Source organism: Mustela putorius, unplaced genomic scaffold (genome assembly GCF_011764305.1).
Source record: "Mustela putorius furo isolate JIRA1106 unplaced genomic scaffold, ASM1176430v1.1 tig00003853_pilon_pilon_pilon, whole genome shotgun sequence".
Classification (NCBI taxonomy): domain Eukaryota; kingdom Metazoa; phylum Chordata; class Mammalia; order Carnivora; family Mustelidae; genus Mustela; species Mustela putorius.
The window spans coordinates 77,352,629-77,373,029 of NW_025422005.1; the positions used below are offsets into that span (position 1 = coordinate 77,352,629).

The 20,401-nt window shown below is 41.5% G+C and overlaps 1 protein-coding gene across 4 annotated transcripts in view; it reads right to left on the reverse strand.

The window, feature by feature from the left end:
• Nucleotides 1-5,285: 5,285 nt before the first annotated feature.
• The window catches only part of TGFBR3 (transforming growth factor beta receptor 3), a 196,923-nt gene continuing 181,807 nt past the window's right edge, over nucleotides 5,286-20,401 (reverse strand). For 3 of the 4 annotated variants that reach the window (XM_004752606.3, XM_013056153.2, XM_013056152.2), the window contains 2 exons: nucleotides 19,891-19,998; nucleotides 5,286-8,738 (listed from right to left, as the gene is read on the reverse strand). In XM_004752606.3, the coding sequence (XP_004752663.1) occupies nucleotides 8,620-8,738; nucleotides 19,891-19,998 (227 nt within the window). In that variant the 3' untranslated portion in view covers nucleotides 5,286-8,619. The remainder of the gene's footprint in view (nucleotides 8,739-19,890; nucleotides 19,999-20,401) is intronic. The other variant, XM_004752607.3, reaches the window with a different exon arrangement.

Below are 20,401 nucleotides of genomic sequence, written 5' to 3' on the forward strand. Positions count from 1 at the left end.
TCTCAACGGCCCCCAAAGTTCTCATTTCAGCCTCAACTCTGAAGTCCAAAGTCTCATCTAATTATCATCTAAACCATTTATGAATGAGAGTGGATGTGGGTATGATTCACCCTGAGGCAAAATTCCTCTGCAGCTGTGAACCTGTGATCCTGTGAAACCAGACAAGTTCTGTGCTTCCATAGTACAATGGTGGGACAGGCACAGGGTAGACATTCTAAAGGGTAGCAGAATATGCTACCCAGAATATGACTGTCAGAGTTCAGAACATGCCACCCTAAAATATACCAGTTTGGTACATTGATTATTTTGAGCTATAGGTACTTGAAAAATAGCACATGCAGGAAGGGACTTTTTCTTTCTTCTTTTTCTCCTCCTTTTCTGGCTAAAGGCAGACCTTCCAAAAGGAATTCAATTATCATAAATGCTCTCTCTGGGAATTTCAGTCATCAGGGAAGATCGACTCATCATGTGAGAGAGAGCCCAGATATTGACACCACACCCAACTTTGTCACAAACTATCATACCTCCCATCTAGTCTTATAAGGGCCCATTCATCTTCTATAAAAACCAATTATTCTCCCCTAAGAGGCCTATTATCACCCCTCCCTTTTCCCTTTTAAGAAGATATTTAATCCTGAATTCTAAAGCCACCTCCTCTTTTCGCTAGGTATCTCCCATATATACATATGGTACACATGTTTATAAATGTGTTAGTTTTCCTCTAGTATGTGTCTTTTATTACGGGGTCACAGCTAAGAACTCAGAAAGGTAGAGGGAAATTTATTTTTCCTTCCCAATAACTCCCATTCCAAAAGGGAGAAACATGAACAAAGGAGTGGGTAACAGGTCCCAAGCAAGTACAAACCCTAGCAAGATTCTGAGATCTTAAGAACAATCCTCTTTGGCTGGATGCTCTACCCTCCAAACCCACTAGAGGAGCAACATCACCCATGGCTCAGCTGTGTTGAACCATGAAAAATTTATTGTATTAATATTGGGTCTACCTCAAACTGGTCTGTTTCAACATGCTCAGTGCTGATGGGGAGACCTAGCAGTCTGATTTGCTACAACTGTTAGAGAAAGTAATGTGGTAATAGGTATGGATATTTAAAAAAAAAAAACAAAAAACAAAAACAAAACTCACTCCCTTTGACCTGTTATCTCCCAAATAAAAGAATTACCATGATCTGTTATTACTGATTCTTTGACTATGTGGATGAACTTAACCTGGAAAACCATGTTAGTTTGGCAGTGGTTTTTAAATTTTTAAATTTTGTATGTTGTTGTTGTGGGTAGATTCTAAACCACAGATTTTCTTTTCCTTTTTTTTTTTTTTTAAAGATTTATTTATTTACTGTAGAGAATGAGGAAGGAGCAAGGGAGAGGGAGGAGACTCCCTGCTGAGTGCAGATGGAGATGTAGGGCTTGATCCCAGGACACTGAGATCATGACTTGAGCCGAAATCAAGAGTCAACTGCTTAACCAACTGAGCCACCCAGGCGCCCCTAAACCACTGATTTTCTTTCTTTCTTTTTTTTTTTTTTTTAAAGATTTTATTTATTTATTTGGCAGACAGAGATCACAAGTAGGCAGAGAGGCAGGCAGAGAGAGAGAAGGAAGCAGGCTCCCTGCTGAGCAGAGAGCCCGATTCGGGGCTCAATCCCAGGACCCTGGAATCATGACCTGAGCCGAAGGCAGAGGCTTTAACCCACTGAGCCACCCGGGCACCAAACACTGATTTTCTTAATGACTGTATGTATTTCCAATTTTCTGTTGCTTCTTGAATTGGTTTTGGCAATCATTTATGCTATCTACTAAGCTTTGGTCTCCCAGTGCCCAACCTATCCTTTCTTCCTGATGCTGGAACTCAACAAACCCCTGCCAACTGAGGTTCTGATAATCTTCAGCCCCAAGGAAGTAATTTTTCCTTGTGTGTTAATTCTGTTACCTCAGTTTCCCCTTTTTGCCTTTTCAGCCTCTGAGCACCTGCTTAACCAAGTCATTATATTAATTGCCCTATATTAAAATATCCAGTGTGGTTTCTGTTCTCCTAACAGGACCCCCAAAAGCACATCACCACACAGTAAGTTTTCAAATTTATTAGAATGAAGTTGTTTATGGTGATCCCTTATTTATTAAAATCTCTGGTATATTGTTTTGTCCTCTTTTCATTCCTAATGCCTGCATTCTTAATTTTTGTCTATCTCTAGTAGTCTCGTAATTACTAGTTTTTGGCACTTTTCCTAACTTGCTACACTGGATATACTTTCATTTTCAATGTTTCTCCCCGCCCCCCCCCGCCCACATAAGCATTTCACAGGTACAAATTTCTCATAAATTACTGCTTTAGCTACATGTTTGAGTAGAACTTTCATTATTTTTCAAATCTACTTATTTCCTAATTTCTATTAAGAGTACATTTTTGAAAATGTTCATCATCACTAGCCATCAGGGAGATTCAAATTAAAACCACATTGAGATACCACCTTACACCAGTTAGAATGGCCAAAATTAGCAAGACATGAAACAACATGTGTTGGAGGGGATGTGGAGAAAGGGGAACCCTCTTCCACTGTTGGTGGGAATCCAAGTTGGTGCAGCCACTTTGGAGAACAGTGTGGAGATTCCTCAAGAAATTAAAAATAGAGCTTCCCTATGACCCTGCAATTGCACTACTGGGTATTTACCCCAAAGATCCAGATGTCGTGAAAAGAAGGGCCATCTGTACCCCAATGTTTATAGCAGCAATGGCCACGGTTGCCAAACTGTGGAAAGAACTAAGATGCCCTTCAACGGACGAATGGATAAGGAAGATGTGGTCCATATACACTATGGAGCATTATGCCTCCATCAGAAAGTTTGAATACCCAACTTTTGTAGCAACATGGACGGGACTGGAAGAGATTATGCTGAGTGAAATAAGTCAAGCAGAGAGAGTCAATTATCATATGGCTTCACTTATTTGTGGAGCATAACAAATATCATGGAGGACATGGGGAGATGGAGAGGAGAAGGGAGTTGAGGGAATTGGAAGGAGAGCTGAGCCATGAGAGACTATGGACTCTGAAAAACAATCTGAGGGGTTTGAAGGGGTGGAGGGTAGGAGGTTCAGGAAGCCAGGTGGTGGGTATTATGGAGGGCACATATTGCATGGAGCACTGGGTGTGGTGCAAAAACAATGAATGCCGTTACACTGAAAATAAATTTAAAATAAATAAATAAATAAATAAATAAAGTAAGTTATAAAAACAAAGAGTACATCTTTGATTCATGAAATTAAAAAATTTTCAAAGGTATTGAGTATTTTTAAATTATCCTTTTTTAATTGATTTCTGAACTACTTGGATTATGGCTAAAGAACTTGACCAGTGTGTCACCTGGGTGGCTCAATTGGTTAAGTGCCTGCCTTTGGTTCAGATCCCAGGGTCCTGGGATTGAGTTCCCTGCTCAGCTGGGAGCCTGCTTCTCCCTTTTCCTCTGCCTGCCACTCCCCCTGCTTGTGGTCTCTGTCAAATAAACAAATAAAATCTTAAAACAAAACAAAAGCAGAAAACTTGACAGAATAATTAAGTTCTGTGATACACACTGAGACTTTGACTATGGTCTAACAGTAGTCAAATTTTATGAACATTCTGTATGTACAAAATTCTCAAATTTTGTGTATAGGCATTAGATCAAGCTTAATTTAATTGCCTTGTTCAAATCTTCCATATCCAAATCTTTGTGATTTACCACCTTCTATGTTAAAATCTATGATGATAAATTTGTCAGTTTCTCTGTGACAATGTCACTTTGCTTTAGTGCACTAGAACACAAGGATATATATACAAGGATATTAACTGCAGCAGGGTATTATGGCAAAAACCCTAAAAAGAATACTTCTAAATGTCTATCACTATTGAATTGGCTAATTGTATGAAATATTATTTTGCCATTAAAAGCATGAATTTGTTCTATATCTATTAACCTAGAGGGAAGACCATGTCCAGTGAAAAAGGCTAGTTTCAGAATATGTATACTGGGATCCCATTATTAGTAAACAAAACAAAAATCTGTCTGTGAACACGTTTCATATGTTTGGGTGAGAAAAAGGCTGTAAACATCACTTCCTCCTGGGAGGTACCAGGGAAAGAGCATTAACTTTATTTTATTTACTTGGCAATTTAAGGAAAATCTAGTTAAAACAAAAAGTGACCATCAATACACGAAATCTGATAGGAGGATATGCCATGTGAAAGAAGCAGGTCACAAATGCTATGATATGATCTTACGCATTATAGTGACATGTACATGGTAATATAAGGAAATGCTTGGGAATACATACAATAAATCAGTATTATTACCTTAAGTGTGAGGCTTATGGGGACTTTTCGGTGCTAGATGTATTATTTGCATTCCTTTTATATATGTATATTGTGTGTGCAAGAAAAATTTTTAGAAGATGTGACGATAAAAACACTATGGATCGGGGGGTGCCTGGGTGGTTTGGTTAAGTGGTGTCACGTGGGGGATCTGCCACAGGGAATAGGAGTTCCAGAGAGATGAAAGTAGGAGCTGGGAAGGTAGGCAGATTCTTCTCTTTAAGCTTTATCTAGGAGGTTGAACTTTATCCTGAAATCAAGTGGGGGGACTACTTAAAGGCTTCCAGTTAGAAAGTGACATATTTGAGTCTTTATTCAATTCTCTTGGTTGCGTAGTGAAGAAGAATTAGCAGGGGCCAAATCTGGAAGTCAGCATACTAGTTAGGTGGTTGTAGTCCTTTAGTTTAAGAGATAATGGGCCTCGGAGTCTGGATAATAGCAGCAGGAGTAGAAGAGGTTGAATAAACTTGGACTTATTAATTTGGTGGTGGGAGGCAAAAGAGGATTCCAGTTAGATTTCCAGATTTCTGGCTCGGGCAGTTAAAAGGTGGTGGTCATTCAGGTCCATAGAGAATGCTGGAACCATCACTGGGGTATGTGGAGATCCAAAATACTCTTATTTCCCATTCCTTGATTCCAGGAGGTTGACAGAAAGGCCAGGAATGGATGCAGGGGCTGACACCCACTTCTGGGTCTCCCGCCACATTTTTCCAAGAATAGTGACAACTCCTGCTGTACCTTTCTTCTGGTCAGTCCATTCTTTCTCTCTGCTCTACTGAGTTAGGCTTTTCTCTTAGCCTCTTCACTTCCGGCTCCTCATAAACCCATTTGCAACAGAGGATCAATTTAGGAGAAAGTCACAAGGAAAAAGTTACACCATCCTGATGGTAGAATTTAATGATAACCAAACAAGGCAGGCATTAATAAATTGGTATATATCTTTTTATTATGCACAGATAAAGAACTTAAAACTGTGGTTATCAAAACTATACATCTAAGCATATTCATAAAATTGCCAACACATTGAACAGAGAAAAGAATATAACGGGGGTGTTCAAACTGGCCACAGGGATTTTAAGGGTACTCTTTTTACCCCAATAGATGAAAAACAGCAACAAAATCAGGCTCACTCAGGAAAAACCAGAAGAGAGAAGTATTGTATTTGGAAACTGATAATAGTCCTTTTTAGAAAAACATCTGTCAGTTTCATGAACAACCCCCAGATAAAACAAACAGGAAAAAGGTCACACACACATTCATCACCCAACAAAATGTGCTCTGTTAACACACCCGGCAGTAGAAGCGTCACTCACACCATGAGGTAGTTACAGTACGAAAAGGCTGGCACGCGTGTGCGCGCCCCCTGCCCCCACACCCACAATTATGCCCACTACAGAACACACACAGAAAATGGGTTTACAATCTTATTAAGAAAAGGAAAAGACCATCTTCGTTTGTGTAGAAAATGCTATAGAAACAGCTCAGAGTGAAGATGTCTCTAACTCTTAAACTACAGAGTAACTGCTGGTAAACACATGGTGAAAAGCGAGAGGGCATTACACAGACCCTCCGCCTTCCTTTAGAGCATTTCAGTAACAGCTTTAGCTTGAACAACAAACAAAGCCAAATGGTCTCTGTGAATTAGGGTGTAGCCTGCAGAAGTAACAAAATACTTTGTAGACAGAAGCATTTAACTGGAATATAACAACAGTTTTAAAGAAACTTGCAGAACTTGTTATAAAGTATAGCTTGTATTTTGTATTGAGACTGTGAAGTATGAAGCGATTGAAAATGTTGTAATAAGAAGCTAGTTAGATAACACTTTCTTTAGAAACACTTTAGAGACATTTCTGAGATACTTAATGACATTCACTCTTCAATTAATATGGGATCAGGTTTATCAACACGGATTTCTTGATCTAAATAATACTTCTGACAGTAAGACCTAAACAAATAAAAGGTGATTTTTTTCTTCTCTTTCTTTTAAAATCTTTTGGTTTGCATCTATAAATTTGTAAATTAATTTTAAATTATTTATAAAATCATTGGCAATGTAGCATCTCTCTCAAAAATATACATTTAAATATAATCACCAAAGGTTTTAACCCTGTCCATCTGAAGATTTGGATCTTTCAATATCTCTTAATGGCTAATTTTCTTTTTTGTAGGGTGGAAAGGGTTTTTTAAACAGCAAAGGACTGATCAAAAGAATTCACAGTAACTGAAATTAAACATTTCATATGGAGTAATTTAAATTTATCAAAAACACTTAAATATATCTTTATACACAAATTTTTGTAGTAAAATATAGCTATAAGTGACTTAAAGACTCTAGTCTTCTTTGAAGACATCTTTAAACTTTTTTATACATAGAATATGCTAAAACAATACATTCTGCTGAAGGTTAGGCAAAGCGCATTATTTTCAAACACAGGTAGCATCATCTAAGTCCTCCATTCTGATACCCTTGTGTTAAAAAGTTAACTGAAGGAAATAAATTTTCTAATCTCATATCTTCATTTCTATGTGGAAATCTGCAAAATTTTCCAAGAAGTTAACGTAGACAGTCTTGAAATCGTTGCCCTCAAGTAATCTGTTTTGGTTCATATTATCCAGATTGAGTATCTACACTTCTCAGAGTTTTACTCTATGACTGAGTGACAAGTCTGTCCTATCAGTGACTAGTCAGATCTATCATATCAATGACTCTCAGTATCTCCACCTACTTATGTGCCTTATAGACACCCCCTTCAGATACTGGGTGATATTAACATTTCCTACTTCGTGTTCCATTCAGAGAAAGAGGCACAACTTCTTTATTTTAAGGGTGGTGAGATTTGTTTTTGAGTATTTTGGGGTAGCATCTAGCCTTTCCTGTTTGTAGTTTTCAGAGTGATTTTGGGGAGAATTCTGGAAAAACGTTAGTATTTACTTGCAATAAAGCTATCCTCAGTAGTAAATCAATTGGCATGAAGTTTCCCTCTGGCATTTTTTTTTTTTTTTTTTTTTTAACACAGAGGTATCAGTTGAGCTTATTTTAGCTGCAAAGTGGCATCATATTATTCCATTTTAATGAAATCCACCTCAAATCCTTTTTGAGTTTGGAAAATATTTAAGGCAAGAGAACTAAAGCAGTCCAAATGAGTGCCCTTTTCCAGATCTCAGCACTCTCTTGGCAGAACTCTCTTGGTGACCGTGTTCAGATAATCAACCGGAATCCAACAGGATCTGCCATGCACGAACAAGAGCTTCGCATTTTACAGAAGGGTCTATTAAAAAGGCCGACATGTTTTGAGAGGAAACACTAATTCTCCCAAATAATTTAAGAGTAAGTTCCAACTTGGAGGCATAGGACATTTTAAAAAAGGGAATGAATTTCTTCTTAACCGAGAAGATGAACGTGCCAAATGACACAGTCTATACCTGTACTTGCATATACATTACTGTGCAAATTCCTCTTCTACTTTAAAACTAAAGCTGCCCCCACCTATAGGTTAGTTTTTTAGAACACAAGGTCATCAATGGGCCCAAATCTGCAGTCCCAGAATTTTGGCCATTTCCAATTTCTAGATGCTTATAAAGAAATCCCAAATTTGCATTAAGACATTTTCGCAATCGGTGTGTGAGTGCGGGAGAAGGGGGAAGCTGATGAGGTTATCAGCCCCGGTTTTGGCCCAGGGCACCAGAAAGGAATGTTGCTGTGCTGTGTGTCCGGATGCAGTCCCTGAGGGCAGTACCCGTCAAGCCGACGACATCAGCCCCCAGAGGGTGTGACAGCAAAGTGAGAAGTGTGCATCCAGAAGGTGCAAATTAGACGTGGAGGAACACACTTAGAAAATCCTGAAGAACTCCTTTTGTCCTACATCTTGGTTCAGTTACACAAGAATCTTTGGCCATATCTCCTCATGGGTCCTACGGTCTGCTTATTATCCTCTTACTGACTCCTTGCACCAGGGTCAATCTCAGGGCCCCAGTTTGTGGAGAGTCTTACCTGGACAAAGCAGCATTTTTGAAAACTGGCATGTGTTTCACATTGAAAACCCCCAGGCCTGCGCGGGGCTGGTGGAGAAGGCCACCACCTCGGCTTTCTCCTGTGAGTTCTAGTGTCTTACGGAAGTCCCAGGGTCACATGTGTATTTGCCCTGGGGGAGGGGGGTGGGGATGAATACAACAGGTGGTCTTTGGATGGAAATTCACTCTCTCTTTACAAGTGCACGGCCGAGGTCTTCCAGGCCCGCATGCGCAGTGAGGGCCCCGGCTAGGCAGCGCTGCTGCTGGAGCAGGGGGTGCTCTGCGTGCTGCCGATGCTGTGGGCCGCGCTGCTGTTCTCCGAGGCCGGCGGGGAGGTGGGGACTTGCTGCCTTCCTGCGGTCTCTCCTGTGGTGAAGGAAGCAAAGGGACAAGGGACAAAGTCACTGATCACTGACTAGTACATTTTCCCGTCTGCCAGCACGGGCAGAAGCAAACCGACCAGGCCTTACACAGAAAGTTGCTGGGTGCGCTGGTGTTCGCTTGTTGTTCTTACGGCCTCTTGCGTGGCCAAGAGAGAACGGTTTTCAAGTGGACTGACAGGCAGTGTTAGTGACTCAGACCCTGACAGAGGACACCGAGTCCTCAGGATTTCAGTGCTTCGGACCTTTGAAGAAAGTACCACCATCTGCCCCCACAGCCCAGCCCCTGTACTCAGGAACCAGCCCGTCTCTTCTCACAGAGAAGTTTGCAGGGTGAGACCTTTACACTGTAGCAAGAAAGACCTGCCGCTTTGGGGGTCTTTTTCTGAATCTACTTGTTCAAACTTTGGGTGGGGAGGCTTGGTTTTGCCGGAGCTGTAGCAGAGAGAGCTGTGTGTCCCAAGCACACAGCCCACCCAAGAAATGGCGTTTAGGGCAAATTGCTCCCAGAAAAACCTTTTGGGGAAGGAGGTGAGCACATGGGGAGTGTGGATGTCAGGGAACCACATCCTCCATCCTCCAGTTCACTGGGGGGTGCAGCGAGAATATCTCCTAACACACGAAGCATCCCACTTTTCATGACATCCCACTGCATTTTAACGAAGCACGTTCCTTGTGCCAAATGTGCAGTGCTTTGGAGGAGGAACAGGAACCCCCGGGTCACACACATGGTTTGCATTTAGCCCTTCAAAAGGCCCTAGAGCGAAGTCTTTTCTTCAGCGAAAATGGTCTCAGGGCAGCCCTCAGAAAATGGCTCTGTGTGGGGAAAAGCGATCAACGCTCCAGTGAAAAACACTGCATGTTCTCCGAAGTCGCAGCATCAACTTGATAAACTTCTGGTCAGCGGTCTCCCTCCCCTCCTCCTCCAGTGTGGGAAGCCCCAGAGGGCCAGGTCTGTTTATGAATGAGCCTCCTCTTTCCTGTCATGCTGAAACACACAGCTATCAGCCGAAGAGATAAGCAACCCTTTGGCTGCTTCATTAAAAAACTCACAGAGCAAAGGCGCTACCCTTCAAGGACGGGATCTTAGCCCCTCACTTCCACTCCCTTGCTGGGCCCCTCAAAAGACTCTGCCAAAAAAGCAGCTCTGGGAAATGTAGACCAGGCTCATGCCCTTGCGTCTGGTTACAGGTTTCCCTGCCACCCATTTCAGAAACCACACAACGACAACAGACGTCTGCATCAACCTCCAGGCATTTTTATGCTCACTGCATTATGTGGCCCATGCTGTATTTCCTCTGATTATCTTTTCTTCTGGGATTGGTGGGATAGAGATGGGATAGGGGGTCAATATGCCTCAGAGGCAGAGAAACTATATTTTTACTCTTCTTGGTTTCTTTCTTTTTTTTTTTTTCTGTATTTTGGACCCTCCCCAGCATTGCCCTCTACCCTGCATGGATGTATGTAATTAAAGATGGGGAAGTTTGCCTTATTGACAGTGACTTTTCTGCCAGAAATTCACTTTCCCCAGAGTGGGGGCTTATTTCTAGAGGGAAATCAAATCTTTTAGCTATTCTGATGTCAAAAACCAAATGAAAACAAAAACCCCAAAACAAAAAACCAAAAGCCTCCAGAGACCTGAACAATTCGTGATATATTTTAAAAATTCAGCTCCCTTAAGCCCACATGTTGATCCACACCCAGCTGGATCCTTATGTTATCAATTAGAAGGACAAATGTGGCTGTGCATGAAGCGTATTTTAAAAACATATTTTCCCCATTTAAACAGAGAATACACCAGAAAACCAGGAGCAATCAACACTTCACCTTCACTTTCTGGCTCACCTGAACTTCATTTGCACAGCAGCTAAAGCAGGATGGCCTGGCCTCATCTATTCACCACAAACAAGTGTCTCATCCAGAACTGGATTATTCCGAGTCAGGAAAAGTGCCAGTCCTGCTCCCTGCCCAGGAAGTCTGAATATTTGCTTTCTGATGTCTATTTGCCAAATACAATTTGTTGCCATGCCAGTTTATTTTAATCAGTGCCCATTAAAAAGGTCTTTCAACTCCCAGTTTTGGAAACTCTTGTGCTTATGTAAAACACTGTCCAAAATGAAAGCTCAAAACAAAGAAGCCCCCTAGAGTCAAGATTGTAGGATGCAGTTCACCAAGGCGGACAAGTCAACTTAACCTAATAATCTACTGACTTCAAAGTAGCATTATATGCTGACAGATGGTAGCTACACTTGGTGGTGATGCTGCAGAATGTATAGACTTGTAGAATCACCATGTTGGACACCTGGAACTAAAATAACAGTGTGTCAACTATACTTCAGGGGGGAAAAATTAGAACAACAACAACAAAAACCAGTCTACTGACTTTGAGCCAATTATGTGCCAAGGCAAGGAGAATCTTTATCTGAGAATCTGCCCAGAAATATAGAAAATACCTTCTTCTACCATGGTGACTGTTTTCACATGTAAGGCATGAGATTTCTCAATATAACCAAGTTATTAAAAAAACTTCTACCTTCTGAGAAATTAAGTTTTTTGTTGTCAGATGGAGGTGGTGCTACAGAAAAAGTCACCATGAGAAAGTTCAGTGTGTAGCCACTTCTGCTTAAAAAGCCAGTGGAGTTCCCCTGGGTTTTCTAAGCTGGGCCCTTTAGTTTTCTGCTATCATAATGACCTCTCATTCCTTGGAGCACTGACTTTCTCTAACACATCCCTTGGGTGACAAACACAACTGCCCTTCTTCTGGAGAAGATGGGCCATGAGGACCACAAGACTAAGCAGGGAAGCCCCACATAGCAAACGTAAGGAGTCCAAGGAAGGATCCTTTCTGCTCATCAACATCAGAGTTGGCCATCCGAAGAAATGTGTTGTCTTCACATTTTGCTCCTAAAATTTCACACCCCACTGAGGAAGAGAGATGTGGGGAGGAAGGACAGTAGAGGAGGAGGCATTTGGAGGAGAGTGGTTAGAACAACTTTGACCTGGCTCATATATTTGCCTATGGCTGAGCTCAGCTACTGGCAGAGATGCTTTCAGAAATAGAAAAATATATTTCTTAAGGGATAATCTGTTTTATTTCTTTAGCTTGGCATGGAGTTGTCCAGATCTGATTTCTTGCCACCTCTTTGGCAGTCTACTTTACAACTGGATTCTTATCTCTGCATCTTTCAGCACGGCCAGGCAGGTCATGGGGAAGAAGCTTTATCACAGAAAGATGTGAATAACACCGAGAAGCTCTATGGGTAAAGAACAACAGAAGAATTTTAAAGGAAGGTGAGAGGAATCTCAAACATTTAGCCCAAAGGAGAATGTTTGCACATATCACCCAAAGAGGATTATTATGAAGAAGAGCAGACAGCTGTTCTTTTCCTCTTGAGGGCAGATCGTGAGGAAATCGGTTTAAATGGTAGCAATGAGGATTTAGGTCACAGAGAAAAGAACTTGCTGATTATGGGGATTGGTTAGTTATAAGGGGAATTTATGGAATCTCCTTCTTGGAAGATACTTAAGCACTGGATTGAAAACCATATGCCGGGGGGTGATTTAGATTTAGTATTACTTGATGCTAGAAAGAAAAAGATACTGTCCACTAGGCCTATGTGTTGCCTGCAATTATGAACCAACCAATGTTTTAATCTCTTGATATCCTAACTGTAATTATTTTATAAGCTTACTCCTGTAAGGAGAGTGACCTAGACTACCAGTAGTTTATAGAAATTGTCAATCACTATCACTTTGAAAAATTGTCCCTCCCTACTCTCCAAGCTAAAAAAGACTTTCCCTCTGCAGACAAACTCAGCAGGAGGGGTAAATCTGATGCCGTTATCATTTATGAAGAAAGGGGGAAATATTCCAAGCCAGGAATGAATGAACGAACGAATGAATTTTTAAGATTTTATTTATTCATTTTTGACAGAGAGACAGAGAGCACAAGCAGAGGGAAAGGGTGAAGCAGGCTCCCTGCCGAGAAGGGAGCGCGATGCGGGACTTGATCCCAGGGTCCTGGGATCATGACCTGAGCTGAAGGCAGACACATAACCAAATGATCCACCCAGGTGCCCCCAAGGCGGGAGTTTAAAAGCTTTAAAAATATCCTATCTCTTTCTTTTTATATTCCTGCAGTATGGCCAATCTATGTGCACCTGCATTTTGGTTTTCCATGGCTATCTTTTTTATTTTTCTTAAAGATTTTCATTTTTAAGCAATCTCTATACCCAACGTAGGGTTCCAACGTAGGACCCCAAGATCAAGAGTCATCTGCTCCACCGACTAAGCCAGCCAGGGTCCCTGTAGCTATCTTGCTTTAACTTAGCGTGCGCATGTGGCTGCAAATGGATCCTGAAGTCTTTACAGTCACACCAGAGTTCCCACCCATATCCTTCTGATCGCTGGGACTTAGTCTCTTGCCCCCTACTTCAGTCACACCTATCTTGCTGCTTCTCTCTTCATCTGGACTAAACGTGGGAGCTTGAAGAAACTTCAGACTTCTAGATACATAGGAAGCCCAGGCAGATGCTCCTAATTAAAAGCTCTTACCTGACTCGGATAAACCTAAGGATGTGTTGACTTCTGCTTTTTAAGAACACAGTATGTTCATCTGAGGATTGCTGAATAGAAGCCTGAGGGATTAGGAAAGGTGCACCTAATTTGAGACCTCAGCATTTCAATTTGCTCTGTGAAATGCAGCATTCTTTCCACTCTTAGTTTTTTTTGTTTTTTTTTTTTTTTCCTCTGCCTACACATCTGAGAACCCTTCAGTATCTTACATTTTTGTAGCACTTGGGAGTTCAGAAGACTTTTCACATGTACTCTTGGTTACTTGCTCTTACTGCCAATAACCCTGCGGAATAGGAATCAGGTCTATGTTTACTAAAGGAAACATGGTTAAGGTACCTGGCTCAGGTAACAAGACTAGCAGTGAAACTAGAGCTTCAAGTCCAAGGGTTGTACAGACACACGTGGAAGGTGGCCTCCCCCAGGACCCCCTGCTTTTCCCTCTTCCTCTTGTTATCATCAGACTTTGAGTACATTCTGTTCAGGGGCCACAAGGCAAGTTAAATAAAGTATAAAGATAAATAATGACAACATCTAACCCATCCTCCTGCATGGATTTGTTTGCAAAAGGAAAGTGTTTTAGTTTGGCGAACGGGAGGCACAACTTTAGAAACTGATAAACAGTGAGTGACCAGAAACTTCTCTAAACTACAAGTGATCTAGTTCACTCTTCTTATGGATGAGCGATTGAAATCATTACAATTAGGATATCAAGAGACTGAGAAATTAACAGTACAGAACTGCGACCTACACATAGGCCTGGAGGAAAATCTCATCAAAATTAAAATGCATAAACCTGCCAGAAAGAAGAAGAAGGAAAACAAACTAAGAAATAAAACTGGATGGGGGACTGCGTTCGCGCTTTCCCCTGGGAAAAAAAAAAAAAAAAAAAAAAAAAGAAATAAAACTGGAAATGGAGACCAAAGCAGTAAAATACTGGAAGCTGGTAAATGAGTGAGTGACCTAGCAGATTTACGAGAGCCAGAACCCAAGTCAACAGTGAGAGAAGCTGAGAAACAACCAAGTTATAACCCAGAGCCCTCAAAAACTCAAGAAATGGTGGCATCAGATACCCCAAAAGAGAGAGTAAACAAGGTGCCGCAAGCACTGGGGTTGGCTGACTTCCGTCTAAGTAGCAGTGAGATTTCCGTAAATCCCCTTCTTTACTCTGTCTGGTGGGACCCTACCCTTCCTCAGCGGGGAGGAATACAGGAAGTTTACTCTCCAGAAGATAAAACTGAGAGTCTGATCAACACCAGGACAGCGGAGAGCAGAGAACCCAGCTGAAAGAGGATTAAATGAATGTCATGGACATTGAATGCTGTGACTCCCTGAACACGGACAGCCAGATCTATACCCTCCAAGAGGAAAACCTGAGGAGCTCAAGAAGAAAGATCTAAAGATGTGTTATCAGGAGTTCTTTGATAAAAGGCCTAGCCAGATCACCCTAAGGGAAGTTCACAATCAATATATCCCATCCACAAGCTCCGGAATTACTCATTCTTAAATAATCCTATGTTAGTATTCTCAAGATAAGATATTATACCCATGAGATAAAAATAGGGTATATGCTTTTATATGCTTTATATGCTTTTAATTCATAGGAAAAATGTTTTGGAATTTAAAAATTTGAATACAGTATTTAAAAATTCAGTAGGAAACTAAAAGATAAAGGTGAAGGGATCTCTTGGAAATTAAGGGAAAAAAGTAGAAAACAGAAAAAGAAAAATTAGGGGATCATTCAAAAGATTTTTTTTTTTTTTTTTGAGAAAAAGGGGGTGGGGTGGGCAGAGGGATAGGGAGATAATTTCAGGCAGACTCCTGCTGAGTGCAAAGCCTGATGAGGGGCTTGTCTGCATGACCTTGAGATCATGACTTGAGCCAAAATCAAGAGCAGGATGCTTAACTGACTGAGCTACCCAGGTGCCCTAAGAGGTTTAATTCCAAATAGATTTCTAGAATGTGGGAGAACACAGAAAATAGGAGAAAACAAATAATTCTAAAAATCTTAATGCTCAAGGACATGGGTTTCTGGACGAAAGGATTCAGTTAATGCCTGGCATAAGATATGAAAATACACCTAAATCAAGGACTGTTGCAAAACTTCTTCCAGAAAAAAACAAACCAAACTAAACAATAACATAAAAAATCAGGCCAGGAATCTGAATGGCTTTGAGTTTCCCAAAAGCAATCTTCAGAGGTAAAGGTCAATGAGGAGTGCTTCTACAGTACTGAAGGAAAATTATTTATGACCTAAAATCCTATACTCTGTCAAACTACCTACCATGTGTTTGTATAAACTGAGGATATTTTCAGATAAGCAAGGTATGACAAACATTTACTTCTTGTGTGCCTCTTCCACAATGGAGGAGGAAGACATGGGAGAGATGACACAGGCCATTCAAAACTCCAAAGTGTAGGGAACACCCAGAACGGTGGTGAAAGAATTTAAGACGGCAGTGTCGAAACAGAGAGGATGACCGGTTCAGACAGGAACAGCTAAGAAGGCTCCAGGAAAGATTGCGTGAAGGAAAGGAAATCAGTAGAAGATCTATTACCTGAATGTGTTAAGAGATTGAGTCCACTGGCTGAGAGTCAGCAGATGAATTAGTGAGAAGCATACAGAAAACTAAGCTAATGTGTGTGGGGGGGAAGATAATCATTAATTCTAGGGAAAATTAAAGGTCAGGCAGGAATGGGGTGCCTGGATGTCTCAGTTAAGCGTCCAAGTCTTGGTTTTGGCTCAGGTCGTGGTCTCAGGGTTGTAAGACTGAGCCCCACACTGGGATTCCCCCCTCCCTCTGCACACAGCCCTCCATGCCCCCACTCGCATGTTCCCTCAAAAAAAAAAAAAAATCATGCAGAAGGAACAATAATATTACATAGCTAAACTGTGCTTAGCATTTAGGTAGTCATAGTAATGTAAGGAGTAAATACTGATCAACCCCAAATTTCAGCCTGATTCTGTCAGGAGAACGGTGGCGACAGGGGAGCAATCAGGGGCATGAATGTATAACTGGGGCAGAGGGATGAAAAAGAACCAAATTCTCCATTGTAGGAGGTGGACAGAAAAGGCCTATAATTGGTAAGTTAAGAACTAGTGATATTATACTATTATTTTGATATATGCATTAATGTCCAAAATAATCAGCTAAGAGTCAAAAATGGTGCTCTGAGGAGGAAGAAAAGGGAGTGAGGCAGGAGGGGGCTCATGTTCTTCACAGCATGAACAGCAGTTCTTATAGACTTTAGCCTTTAAAGTATATGCAGGTACTACTGTGATAAGATTAGAAAATTTTACGAAAAAATAAAAGTAAATTCTTTTGCCCCGGCCTCAAAAAACTCTTCACGGACCACAGGTTTGGGACTCTTGAACCAGGAGGGCTCTCAGGAGCATCAAGATTCTATGGCTCCTTTCTAGCAACCATTTCCATTCCAACGGCTCCTTGAGAACGTAGCTTCAGAAATGGAGTTTTCCAAACAGGGTTAATATAGCCTTAAGGGAGGGCGCCTGGGTGGCTCAGTGGTTTAAGCCGCTGCCTTCGGTTCAGGTCATGATCTCAGAGTCCTGGGATCGAGTCCTGCATCAGGCTCTCTGCTCAGCAGAGATCCTGCTTCCCTCTCTCTCTCTCGGCCTGCCTCTCCATCTACTTGTGATTTCTCTCTGTCAAATAAATAAATAAAAATCTTAAAAAAAAAAAATATATAGCCTTAAGGGTGCATCCCTCACAATGCCCAAAGCTACGATATGAAGTAGGGACTCAGCTTTCTTATACTCACACACATTGCAGGTACATAAGTAGATATCCCCAATTCAAACACGTGACTTGGTTTTGTGCTCTGTGCTCAGATGGAACAGAAAGCGTAATCAAATTAAGGGTTGTCTAAATTAAGGGTTGTGTTTGACACAGAGGCAGATGCTGCTTGAACCCCCAAATTATGCCATATAAGGTCTGCGTTCCACAGCTTAGATTACTGTAGAAATTGAATGTACTGAGTCTGTGTTTGTATACACGTTTCTCTCCACTGGCTACTGCATTATGATTTCTCTTCATCTAGACTTGCTGCTTCACTGATCCAGGTATGAAACCAGAGGAGTTCTGGACAGGATAGTGCCACTGGGTTCTGAAGTGAGCCTTTTTCACACTTACGTGATGTTGGTTTCCCGTAGGAGAAGTCTTTAAAATGAACCAGAGGCTATGGCTATTAGTAAAAATTCATTCTGAAGCTGTATCACGTGTGATGCTAGCAGGGTTAGAGCCCAAACGACAGTGTCTATAAACCTTTTAACTTCCAAATCAGGGTAATTTATATTGCTGGAAACCGTAACAGGAAGGGTTTTGGGTTTTGTTTTTCTTTCATCTATTTCCAAGCCTATTTCTCTATTAACGAAATGTAAAAACTCCTCCCCTTCAGTCTCTGGTTTGTGGGGGGAGGGAGCAGGAACAATAAACCTGGGAATGTAATGAGCAAAGCAATAAAGGGCGTAAAACCACACTTTGCTTTTTATCAGGTTTGTGAGCTTGGCTCAGCACAGGAGTTGGGGATTATCAGCGTGAGTTCAGTGGGGTGTGTGCCAAGAGTGAGGGCCATGCGGTAGCTGGACTTGGCCTCCTGGCCTGAGATGAACTCTCAGGGTTTGAGGGTGTAGTTCGATGGCCAAGGCGAGTCAGGGCTCAGTGGGCACATTAAGCCCATATAAAATCCTCAGGGCTATAGTCTTTTTGGTGTAATTCCAAGTTCATTCCCAACATACAGCAGAAGCGGCAAACAGTCCTAGAACCTCCCAGCAACGCAGGAGATTGGGAAAGATTGTGAGAAACAGCTAGTCTGAGATCTGAAAGTGTCCGTATTCCCGTGACAAATTATTTACTCTAAAATGCTACTCTGTAGAACGCTTTCTCTTCTGGTGCTTGTATGAGCCATTCCCAAGGAAGAATATTCCTAAACCGATTCACAGACATTTGTATATCCTCAGAATCATTACATTTACGATTAAGAGTCTTATTTTTCTCTCTCTCACATGAAACAGACCTCCTCAAATGTCACTGACTAGGAACAAGAGTCTGAGAACTCAAAGCCCCACTATTAGACTCTCCTCAACTTTCGCTGTGGATTGTGTGACTTCAAGCTAGGCACAAAGGATTTTTCCTCCTGTCATAATCGAAAATGACTCATCTGGAGGATGCTGTATTTGAAGTGAAAATTCTGGTAAGGATTAAGATACATCTTCTCAAAATGCCACAAAATGCCCTTCTGTGCTTCTCCTTCCTTTAAAGCAGTCTTCTTTTCAGCTTGTCTTCTTGAATGGTCCAAGGTAAGGCCAAAGATGAGGGCGTTATTGGTTCAGTGGAAAATCAATGAAATTCTTTTTTTTTTTTTAAGATTTTATTTATTTATTTGACAGAAAGAGACACAGCGAGAGAAAATAAGCGGGGTTGGGGGGGGGGGAGGGAGAAGCAAGCTTCCCACAGAGCAGAGAGCCTGATGCAGGGCTCGATCCCAGGATCCTGGGATCATTGCCTGAGCAGAAGGCAAGACACTTGACTACTGAGCCATCCAGGCGCCCCCAAATTAATGAAATTCTAAACAGAAAGGCCATGGCCTCTGATTGATCAATCAAGCACAATTTGCCTGGGTTCACAGTGTAAATAGCAAGGATCCAAGGACATAGAAGCCCAACTAGCTCACTAGACATACCCCCAAATGCATGTCTTTCTTTGCTCTATCCATCTGCAAGGAAACTAAGAAAGAAGCAACATAAGGGCAGTCTATTTGTTTTTTCCCCACTGCACTAGACTCCCCTTGCTACGCCTGCCTTCTGTACTGGGGTCAGAATAGGCTCTCTGTTCAGGCCAGGTTTCCAACCTTGGGATTGAGGAGAAGGGGCAAGGGAAGGGGTGAGGGGTGGGGGGGACACATCAGAATTTTGGGGAAAGAGGAACACAGCTTGAAAACAAATGCTTTGTTTCACCATTTTTATTTTTTTTGCAATTCATGAAAATTTGTTTTTAAAATTTAAATAACTTCATAGAAGACAGACATGAGAATTTTATGCTTATCAAAGAGGACATGGCATGGGTTTTAAAAGGGTCAAGAAATTCTAGTTGAAGTCATGGAGACTGGGGACTCTGGTGGATAGGGCTCAACCTCTTGGCAAATATGGGAATAAAATCTTAGCTTCCTTTCTCATTTCCTGCCCATTCATATGTCTGTACTGAAGTCTTGAGCTTTGAGGGAAGGGTTTATATTTCCAGTATGTCTACATCAATTTTCTTTAATTAAACCCTAACCACAAAATAGCTTTATTAGTAGCTAACCTTCACCAACATCTCAAGGGCAATTAGCATAGTTTAAACATTCCTTTTCTAAAGGTGCTTAAGGCAAATTATATTTTTGCAAAACCCAACTGATGCCAAAATATGTCCAAGTGCAAACTGTGGGAATGACCTTTCTCTCCTTTGTTATTATTCCATCCACCCACCCATGCAATGAAACACCGAAACGTCTGCTGTGTGGCAGACACAGGGGACGCATGCGGACTAATACTCGACAGTCACACTCACCTGTGTGAGAATAAATGTACCACAAGGCCCCCGTCAGGAGCGCTCCGATCACAAACGCTGCAAACGCAATGCCCATCACGGTGAGGGTGTCCAAACCATGGAAAACTGCTACAAGGAAGAGAAGCCAATACATGCTTTCAATGAGTCTGCACCAGATGTTGTAACTTTGTATTTGTTTTACAAGCACTGTCAGGGAGGCTGGGCACAGACTAAGAAAAGGAGGCCAAAATGAGAATCCCAACCAAACGCAATGTATCTGAAACTTGCACTTTTTTTTTTCTTTCAAAATGATCAGACTTCCAAGAGAGCTGCAGTTTGCAGGTTACATCCTCAATCTGAAGATGCTCTGGAAACTGAAGTGAGCTCCCATTATCAAACTGTGGCATAATGTTTCTTATTCATCAAACACTTGGAACAATGAGACAAGGAAAACACAGAATACATTTCAAATACATTTTCATGGACACTTACAGGTATGAGAGATAATAGGAAGATGGGGGTGGACAAAAAG